Here is a 10,824-nt window from a genome sequence, read left to right as displayed (position 1 = left end):
TTGTCTGAGATCAGTTTCCTAAAAAGATACTGGACTCAAATCCTTCTGGGGATTACTCTGCTGTGGTGTGACACTGTGACAGCAATCAAACCAGCTGACACCCTGCAGCTTTGTGATAAGGCAGAAATAGATTACAGTGATTGTCTTCCATGTCCTCGTGGATAACTCTCCCAGATACTGGCTCGTCCAGGTGAAACCAGAATGCTGCAGTGAGTGTCTGATCAGGAACAGAATTTGTGTTTAGCTGGGTTAAAGCAGGAGAGTTGTGTCCCCTTCCCCTGGATGTCCCTGTTTGCATCAGCTGCATAGTGAAATGGCCACGTGTGGAGCCTCTTTGCCTTCCCTGCCAGCTCAGTGATTACAGGTGGAGCACAGGAAATGAGGATTAAGGTATTTTTCACTTTCTGTGTATCTGGATGTGGGTAACTGCCTATTCCAAGGGCCCTGCAGCATTTCAGTACCAGAACTGGCATGTGTGTTCATGCCAGGTGTGTCTGCATATTCTGGGATGTTACATTTGCCCTCAAAGGGGTGGATGAGTCCTTCCCTGTGGGGTCCCTGCCCAGCCACAAAAGCAGCTGGCCATGCTCAGCTCTGATCTGCCTGGTCAGTCTTTGCTTCTCTCAGCACTGGAGGGTGTGGTCCCTGTCTTTGTCCCTTACTGCTGCAGGGTTTGACAGAGAAAGGCTCTTCTCTAATCTGGGAGGTTTTCCTCTGAATGATGTGTACTTCCCTGCCAGCTGTGTTTTGTGGAAGAACACCCCAGCTGGGATAGCTCTGAGCTCACAGCCCTGCAAAAGGGGCTTTGGCCTGGGGTTCTGCTGCGCTGTCCCATTCTTTCACAGGATAATGCCATCCCTCAGCACCTTTCCTCCCCCATAGCTCTTGGGAATGAAACCCCATTCCTTGTCCTGTTTTAATAAAATGACCTGGGTGGCAGCAGCAAGATTTCTGCCCTGTCCACCTTTGTGCCCACAGGATGCTTCCCCCAGAAGAAGGTGTTGGTATTTACCACTTCCATGTTGTTTTTGGAGTTGCAGGGTCTGGAGCACCTCATCCTCTCCATGGAGAGTCATTTCACAGGAGAACTACTGTTGAACTCCAGGTCAGGGCTGTTTTTTCTACCAGGCTCTTGAGACAGAACTCCTGACCCTTGTGCTGGTATCTTCAGTAGCTCTGCTGCTCTGGGCAGGTCCTACTGCATTTTGCTACCTCTGAGGACAGTCCCCTGCTAGCTTTTCAGAGTAACCCTTCAGTGAGGCACTTGTGCCTTTCCTGCAGGAGACAGTGCTGTTGGAACTCCAGACAATCACTTGGGAGTAGTAAAAATATAATTTCCATTTATCATGATTTTTTAACGTCTCTGTGGTAGATACCACAGTGTACACAATAATTCCTGTTCACATCCATCTTCAGCCACCTGTAGCTTTGAAACTGCAGTGCTCCTGCTGTTACAGCAAGTCTTTGTCATCTCCTGGAGTCTGCCACAGGGAATGTCCCCTTCCAGAATTAACAAGGAACCCACAGATATTTCACAGAAGGCCATGGAAAGTTCTGAATATCCAGGTGTTGCAGAAGCCAATGAGCTGAACCCTAAGCAGCAGCCCAGGCTGCAGAGTGGTACCTCTTTAGGAAGTGAGCACATCCCTCCTCTAATTCCCATACACAGACTGGCACATGTGGAGTTACTAAAGCTGGTCAAATCTGTGATGAAACTTCGAGATGAAGAGCTACAGTGGCTTGATAAGAAACACTGTCCCACCTGACATAAATCACCAGATGTGCACAAATGTAAGATCACATTGTACCATACTGGCTTTTTTACCCAACATGAAGGTTGAATTTGTCTTAGAAAATGCTCATTAGAAAAATAATTATCCAGGAATTAATTAGTTCCATTAATACGTAACAAATTGCCCCTAAAATATCCGAGTTCCTCACTGCTGAAACTGTGGAAGGTGAAGAAATGCATCTTTGTTGTGTTGTCCCCAGCTGTAATATTCCAGCCCCTCCTTCCCCTATTTTCCTACCCTTTGTTTTTCCACTGGGACGTGCTCCAGCACTTTCTGTATCACCACCTCCAGCGGCTGCACCCCTATGACTTGGGTTTGCCCTTGGGGGCGCCATTGGGCACCGCCGTGCTGTATTCCAGCTCTGGAGCGGTCTTGGAAAACGTGGCTATGGAAACCATGTCTTCCCCAACCTCCACCTGAGACCTGCGCCTGCACAGGAGCAGCTTCTTGAGGGCGTGCTGGAAGTCCCTGTTGAGGAAGGCGTAGAGCAAGGGGTTGATGGTGGAGTTGCAGTAGCCCAGCCAGGTGATGATCTTGAAGGTGCCGAGCAGCACGGTGCTGGTGGAGTCGCTGCCTCTGGCCGCCAGCCAGACGTTCAGCACGAAGTAGGGCAGCCAGCACAGCACGAACACGGAGATGATGATGCTGATGGTCCTCGTGGCCTTGTTCTCCAGCTGCAGGTGGTTCTGCCTCTTGCTGTTGGGGTGGTAGTGGATCTCCAGCGTCTGGGACATGATGCGGGTGGCCTTGAGGCGGGAGGCTCGGTAGATGAAGAAGTACATGCTGCACATGACCGTGAAGGGGAGGAAAAAGGCCAGGGCGGAAGCCACGATGGCAAAAACCCAGTTGGTGACAAAGATGCATTCCCTGCCTGCATCAAAGTCCACCCCAGGGATCTCATTCCAGCCTTGCATGACAGGAAGGAAGGAAATGAGGGAAGAATATACCCAGACCGTGCAGGTCATCACGATGCATCTGCAAAAGAGATGCAGAAGGGAGGGAGGGTCTGAGTAATTTTGGGCTGAGAACATCCAGTACATTTCAATCCCCATGGTAACCTGTGTGGGATATCGCTGCTGAGCAGTCCAGCAGGGCGTGGAGAAGGGAAAAAGCTGGACTATAACAAGTCCAGACTTGCATATCTCTAACTATTGGGTAATTGGTCTGTAGTCGACAGGATTGGGGTCAGCTCAAGGAGTGCTCAGAGCTGGCTGAGAAAAGATGAGGTAAGGTTTACAGAAGATGTTTGTTAGTATTTGAAACAACAGCATGTAGATATTTTTGCTTTCAGCTTTAGTATCTGGTCATTATCTCACCCTCTGGGGCCTGATGAGGATGGAGCTGATGGACACCAGATGGCAGAATCTGCAAGGGGGGCCACAGAGCCCCCTCCTCTCTTTGCCTGTGACCCACAAATCACACACAGCAAGAGTGACAGTGGGGAAAACATGCCTGAACCCACCCTGTAAACACTGCTGCAGTGTCCTCTCTGCCCACCCTCAGATGATTTTCCCCACCCTGCAGTGCTTATTTCAGCCTTTCACGTTAAACTCTCATGGAAACTCAGAAATTCTCCTTGTTTTCCCTGAATATCACTTCAGGAAAGATGATGAGTTAAAGAGAGGGAGGACTACTGCTACATGCATCTTCCTGGGTCTCCTTTCACCTAGTCCTTAGAAGTTCTTCAAAGTCCTTCCCCATCCCCCTGAAAATATTTAAGGCCAAGGCTTGAGCAACCTGGTCTAGTGGAAGGTGTCCCTGCTCACAGCAGGGGGATGGAACAAGGTCATCTTTAAGGTCCCTTCCAACCCAAGCCATTCTGGGATCCTATGAAATTCCTGTGAAATGACTGCACAGGGAAAAACCTGTAGGCCCATCTCAGCCCGTGTCACTGGTTTCTACCCCACTTTGCAACCCTTCCTTAGCTCAAAAAATATTCTCCCAGGAGCACCATGCACCCCTCAGCTGCATCCTCCTTGTCCTCTCCTGCACCACATTAAGCATTTTCTGCAGTTTTAAATGGTGAAAGTTCCTTTCCCCACATCACTCTGCTTCTGGGCAGCACCTGAATGATCTGAGCTCATCCAGCCTCAGATCAAGGTAGGCCATTGTGGTATTTTCATGGTCCCCCAGAAGGAGGAGAAATTGGGAATCTGACTCCATGTTCATAGAAAGTTAATGTGATATGATATATGATATGATGTGATATGATGTGGTATGATAATATTATATTAAAGAATGGTATACTAAAACTATACTAAGGAATAGAGAAAGGACACAGACAGAAGGTTAAAAAATAATAATGAGAAACTCGTGGCTCTCTCTAGAGTCCTGACACAGCCTGGCTGTGATTGGTCATTGAGTCAAAACAATTCACATGAAACCAATCAAATAATCACCTGTTGGATAAACAATCTCCAAACCACATTCCAAAGCAGCAAACACAGGAGAACCAAATCAGATAATATTGTTTTCATTTTCTCTGAGGCTTCTCAGCTTCCCAGGAGAAGAAATCCTGGCGAAAGGATTTTTTAGAAAATATGGCAGTGACAGGCCATGGCCAAGTGACAGCCTGGAGGGAGCCAAAAGGAGGAGCAGCTGCACTCACCTGCCCCGGGACATCCTCCTGGAGTAGTGGTAAGGGGTGACCACGGAGCAGTACCTGTCCAGGCTGATGAAGCACAGCGTGACAATGGATGCAGTGCAGAACATGACATCGAAGGAGATCCAGACTTTGCAGAACAGCTTCCCAAAGAGCCACATCCCTGTCACCTCGTAAATGATGCTGGGAGAGAAAACAGGTGGAAATCAGAGCTGGAGGGGCTCTTTGTGCACTCCCTGCAGTTGTATGAGGCCAGGCTAGGTGAGCAACCTGGTCTAGAGAGAGATGCTCCTGCTCAGGGCTGGATCAAGATGATGTCTAAAGTTCCTTCCAACCCAAACCATTCTGTTTCTATTTCTTTGTGACTGAGGTAATGCTGTATTTCATCACACAGGTACTAAAGGTGGGCAGCTCAGACAGCAGGGATTCCTCCTCCAAGCGCAACCCAAAAAAGGAGCACCTGTGGTATTTTCAGGGTGCCCAGGATGAAGGAGGGATTGAGAATCTGATTCCATGTTCTTAGAAGGCTAATTTATTATTATATTATTATTAATAATAAATACCATATCATATATCATAATATTATATTATATTATATTATATTATATTATATTATATTATATTATATTATATTATATTATATTATATTATATTATATTATATTATATTATATTATATTATATTATATTATATCTATACTAAAGATTAAAGAAAGGATACAGACAGAAGGCTACAAAGAATGAAAATAAAAACTTGTGACTCTCTCTCCACAGTCTGACACAGCCTGACAGTGATTGGTCATTAAGTCAAAACAATTCACATGGAACCAATCAAACAACCACCTGTTGGATAGACAATCTCCAAACCACATTCCAAAGAAGCAAAACAGGGAGAAGCAATCAGATAATATTGTTTTCCTTTTTCTCTGCAGCTTCTCAGCTTCCCAGGAGAAAAATCCTGGGCAAGGGGATTTTTCCAGAAAATATGACAGTGACGGCACCCCCACATCTAGGGCATGACTGAACAAGAGCAAACCTGTGCTTCTTGCAGCCTAAGTGCCTTGAGAGAGGTGCTTTGCCCCACAAAGCTCCCCAAATTTATCTGCACTGCTTTGTTTATCACAGCATTTTCCCAGTGCCTGGCACACCACAGTCTTTTATGATTTCTCCCCAGTTCCTGGGGCATGGGACATCTCCAAGAAACTCACTTCACACCCAATCAAATGCTTCAAAACCAGGAAGGATTTCCACTCTTGGTTAAAAAAAATGCAAAACAACAACATCCTAGGAGGAAGCTCGTGCAGCTTGTACCTTATGTGGCTCATAAAAGCCTCAGCAAGGTAAACACACCAGCAAAAACAGACACAGTACCAAAAATATTTCTGACAAAGTCAAGAGGGGCTGTGAGAAGTGAGCAGTGAAGGAAGGAACATATGGCAGCTGTAGGAAGGCTGATGCATGTTTCTGTAGCATTCACTGAGATGCCGTTTGCTTCTGTCTTTCTCCAGCTTTCTGCAGCTCCCGAGGTGCTGCTGAAATCACCATTGTGAGTGAGTTTGATGAGTAACTCCCTAGTCCTGCAAAGCTTTAATTATCCTGTAACTTCCCAGCTTGCTGGTAAAATACAGCGAGCCCAGGGCTGCTGAGCTGCAGTGCTCAGGTGTCCAGCAAGGGGGAAAGATTCAACCTGATGGCAGAAAACAATGCCTGATCTACATCTCATCACACCAGTTCACTAAATCGACTTGTGAAGGCTGTTCCAGAGCACAGCAACTGCTGTAGGTGGGGGCAGTGCTGCTGAAGGCTCCCAGCCCTCAGCAGCTCTTTATCATGTGGGATTCCATGCAGAAATCCAAGCAAGCTACAGCAGAGCCTGTCCCTCCACCATGGGCAGCATGGAGGATCCCACAGCACACTCATGGAAAGGTTTCATGGCTCTTTCACAGAGGGAAATGAGGCATTAGAATTGGAGCACGGGTTCAGCACTGCACTTGGGGGCTGTTCTGCCATTCCTCAGAGCCCTCCTTACCCCCAGAGATGCTGCAGAGCCTGTGGTGTGCCCTGGCCTCCCAGAGGGAGATATGCTGCTGTGGGGACAGCCTTGCACGCAGATCCCAGGTGAGCAGGTGCCCAGTTCTCACCTGCACACACCTGGCCTGCAGACATCCTCACAGCATGGGGTGATGGACACCTGACCCCTCTTCTCCGAGATAAAAAGTCTCTGCAGCTTGGAAATGCTGCTGGAGAAGAAGGAGTTGTAAAAGCCAAAAAAACCCACACAGTGAAGTCACCCCTGCCTTGCCCTTCTGCTTGCAGAGGAAAAGAATAGCTGGAACTATTCAGCCTGGAAATGACACACTGGCTGGAGTACTCAGACAACAAGCTAAGCTCACCCCTGCAAACCAGTCAAGGCAGGAACAAAAGAAAAATCTTACTCTTATGAAATTAAGACACCAAGGAGAAATTTGTTTTTCCCTTCTGCCACATTTTCCTGAGCCAAACTGCCTCCTAAGATCATTCCTTTTCCTTCCCTTTGGCACACAATAACCTGCCAACTGAGGAGCAAACTGGAATCCAGAAGAGCAGCACAGATGGGAAGCCAAAGCAGTGGGGAAGTGTGGAACAGCAGCCATGGTGCTGGCAGGGCTGGACAAGGCTGAGGGAGCCAGCAGGGCCCATTCCTCAGCCCACAGGGGCTGGCAGGGCTGGACAAGGCTGAGGGAGCCAGCCGGGCCCATTCCTGAGCCCACAGGGGCTGGCAGGGCTGGACAAGGCTGAGGGAGCCAGCAGAGCCCATTCCTCAGCCCACAGGGGCTGGCAGGGCTGGACAAGGCTGAGGGAGCCAGCAGAGCCCATTCCTCAGCCCACAGGGGCTGGCAGGGCTCCCCACCAGGCAGCACCAGGACGTGCAGGAGGGGCACAAAGCACCAGCCATGCTCTCATCTTTGCTTCCCTTTGTATTTCTGTTGTTTAAGTAAAACATCACTAAAAGTAGATTTAAAATAGATGGGAGGAAGAGACTTCTTACAGTGAGGATGCCCAGAGGAGCTGTGGCTGCCCCATCCCTTGAAGTGCTCAAAGCCAGGGTGGATGGAGCTCTGAAATATCTGGTCCAGTTGCCTCTGTCCCTGCTCAGTGCAGGGGTTGGGTCAGATGAGCCCTAAGGGTCCCTGCCAACCCAAACCGCACTATGGCTCTATAATTCCAGAACCTGAACTTTAAATTCATCAAGCATAAAATTTAAGTTAGCAGTAATATTTTATAAAAGAACATCATTAACTGCATTTTTGTCATTTTTAACTCAGTTTATAATTGCTTGCTGGGACAATGTTTTTCAGTGCCAAATTCAAAGGAGTAGGCAGCCCCATGAGAGCTCAAGCATAGAAAATGGAATTAATTCAGCTTCCTCACGCTGCCCCAAGAACTCAAAACAGGGTGCAGCTCCCTGATTTTCACAAACCCCTGGCTGCTTTGTAGAACAAGACTGCCAGGACCACAAGCCAGCTGCTTTCTGCATTTGTTTCACTGTTTTAGCCAGGTTAGTGAAGCTCCCATAAATATAAACCTCATGCAGGGACACCTGCCCTCTCCAGTGCCTCTTCCTCAGTGAAATGTAGGGGAAGCCTGAATTACCCTGCTTGTACTGAATAAATTCCTTACATTCCATATGCAGGGCTGGTCCTGGAAGAGGGACCAACAACGGGAGCTCCACATAAAAAGCTGGAAATCAAGTTCAGATCAGCAGCCAGGGTCCAGCAGGAAAAAGACCCTTGGGAATTGTGTCTGCATGCATGATAAGGGATTATAGCATAGAGCAGAGACAGGGAAGCACCTACAGCCACCAGCCCACAGTTCAGCCCTTTGGAGAGCCCAGCCCTGAGCCCTGCAGGTGAATCCCAGCCCTGCTCTGTGGTGCTTGTGAGGGTCTCCAGGATGAGGGAAGAGAGGAATCTGACTCCATGTTCTCAGAAGGATGATATGATATGATATCATATATCATATCATATCAATCATATCAATCATATCATATCAATAATATCATATCATATCTTATATTATATTATATTACGTTGTTATGTTATATTATGTTGTATTGTATTATATTATATTACATTGCATTATATTATATTGTTATTATAATATGCATTATATATTATATATTATTTATTATATATATTATATATATATTATATAATTAGATTGTATATGACATTATATTATGTTATTTTATATTATATTACATCATTTACTATATATGTTATACTATGTATTATATTATATTATATTATATTATATTATATTATATTATATTATATTATATTATATTTATTATATTATATTATATTATATTATCTTATATTATATCATATTCTATCATATTATATATTATAATTACATTACATTATGCTGTACTAAAACTATACTAAAGAGAAAGGATACATCAGAAGGCTTAACAAGAATGAATAATAAAAACCCGTGACTCCTTTCAGAGTCCAACACAGCTGGCTGGGATTGGTCATTAGTTAAAAACAATTCCCATGGAACCAATCAAACATTCACCTGTTGGTAAACAATGTCCAAGCCACATTCCAAAGCAGCAAACACAGGAGCAGCAATCAGATAATTATTGTCTTCATTCCCCTCTGAGACTTCTCAGCTTCCCAGGAGAAAATCCTGGGCTAAGAGGGTTTTTCAGAAAACACCACGGTGACAATTGCTCCAAGAGCAAGGAGAAAGGACATTTGTCCCCCTCTGCTCCCAGGCACTCCTCACCTGAAGGGCATCACCAGGCAGGCCACCAGGAAGTCAGCCGTGGCCAGGGACATGATGAACATGTAGGTGACAGTGCGCAGCCTCTTCTCCACCACGGGGCACAGGAACACCACGGTGTTTCCCAGCAGTGTCACCACGTCAATGAGGGTGAGGACAAGCCCCACCAGCACCTCCTGGAGCCCCACCCCTCCCCTCGCAAAGGAGGAGGCAGCAGAGGAGAAATTGGAGAGCCAGGATCCATTCCTGTCTGTCAGCATCTTCCCCCTAAAACCTGAACAAGACGAAAGGGGAGAAGCAGAATTCCCTCAGTGATGATCTGTAGGTGTGGGAAAGGGAGGATGGAAATAATATTTATGCTTCATTTGCTCCAGGAAAAATCCACACCCCCTGCCATGCCTGTGTCCTGGCTTAGCAGCCCATTAGAAGTGTCTGAAATCCTGAGGGTGAGGATAAATGTGAAGCATTGACTGAAGTCCTTCACAGCAATTAAAAGCCCTCCTGTAAATGAAAATGCATCATCAGATGAAGCATGAGACCAGAAAAAAAAAAAAATAGAAATGTACTGAGAGCAGAGAGAGGAAAAGAAAACAACTGAAATCAAAAATGAAAGCAGCTGGGCTAAATCCCACTGAACAGCATGCTAAGTCCACATAATGTGGGGGCTGGAACTAGATGGTCTTTCAGGTCCTTTTCAACCTAAACCATTCTGTGGCTCTCTGTTACCATCTTTGCCACCCCCAGAGCAGCTGGGGCTGCTTGCCCAACCTGGCTGCTCCACAGCCCCCCTGTTCAGTCTGTGCCATGCCCTGGCTTGTCCTGGTGCTTTTTCAGACTCTGAAGTTTAGGGGGTTTTTACTACCACGGTGGGCAGCTCCATCCTCCAGCTGGAATGGCCAAGCAGGGCTGCCAGCAGCTCCACAGGGAGCAGAATTGTGGAATCACAGAATGATTTGGGCTGGGGAATGATCACATTGAGGTGTGTCAGGTGCAGCCCTGACCCCAGAGTCATGTTCCCTCTGTGCTCAGATAGGAGGTGGTGCTCCCAACTCCTTAACTGGGGATTTTTCTGTTGGGGAAAGCCACATGCTTGTGTCCACAGGTCAGTTCCCAGACTTTACAAAGTGTGCCACAGGTAGGTGGGAAGGTGGGAATGATGCCCTGCAAAAACTCCAGCAGTTCAAAGCTCACTGGTGTAGCTGAGGGAACACAAAGACAAAACTTCTGGGGAAAAGAGAGTTATAGAAATATTTCCTGATGAAAAATTGTTATGTTTAAATATCATCACTTCTCCTGTGACCAGGACCTGCTTCCACATCCACAATCCCACATCTCCAGGGCGTCCTTCTGAGAGCAGTGTGAGGGTGGGCCTGGATAACATCCCTGTAGCCCAACTTGCCTCATCTCACAGGGGCCAAGCTTTGTCTTAGGATAGGTGTAAGAACAAGGCAGCAAAATGTTCCCAACATCTCTTTGTCCTTCCTGCAGCCTATGGTCCAGAATTACCTCTTTCAATGATTTCTGAATTGTGAAATTGTCCTGCTTCCCCTCTGGTCCAGCAAACTTTTAGCATCCATCACCTCCTATGGCAACAACTTCCATAGCTCAGCTCTGCACCCTGCAAGGAACACCTCTTTGTGTGGGAATCCACAAAATCAGA

General features: G+C 46.8%; 1 protein-coding gene across 1 annotated transcript; it reads right to left on the bottom strand.

The window, feature by feature from the left end:
- Positions 1-1,023: 1,023 nt before the first annotated feature.
- Positions 1,024-9,424, bottom strand: LOC103826101 (probable G-protein coupled receptor No9). The gene is made up of 3 exons (XM_018923542.3): positions 9,168-9,424; positions 4,402-4,578; positions 1,024-2,768 (listed from the first exon to the last, which is right to left on the bottom strand). Exons 1-3 carry the CDS (start codon positions 9,422-9,424, stop codon positions 2,096-2,098), a joined length of 1,107 nt encoding a protein of 368 aa, XP_018779087.1. The 3' UTR covers positions 1,024-2,095.
- Positions 9,425-10,824: the final 1,400 nt, after the last annotated feature.

Source organism: Serinus canaria, chromosome 4 (assembly GCF_022539315.1).
Source record: "Serinus canaria isolate serCan28SL12 chromosome 4, serCan2020, whole genome shotgun sequence".
Classification (NCBI taxonomy): Eukaryota; Metazoa; Chordata; class Aves; order Passeriformes; family Fringillidae; genus Serinus; species Serinus canaria.
This window is presented reverse-complemented; position numbering and strand designations above follow the sequence as displayed.

Coding starts and splice junctions, on each gene's coding strand:
- LOC103826101 (XM_018923542.3), bottom strand. CDS start 9,424: ATGCTGACAGACAGGAATGGATCCTGGCTCTCCAATTTCTCCTCTGCT. Junction 4,579..9,167: donor TGCCTGGTGATGCCCTTCAG/GTGAGGAGTGCC, acceptor TTTCTCTCCCAG/CATCATTTACGAGGTGACAG. Junction 2,769..4,401: donor AGGAGGATGTCCCGGGGCAG/GTGAGTGCAGCT, acceptor TCTCTTTTGCAG/ATGCATCGTGATGACCTGCA.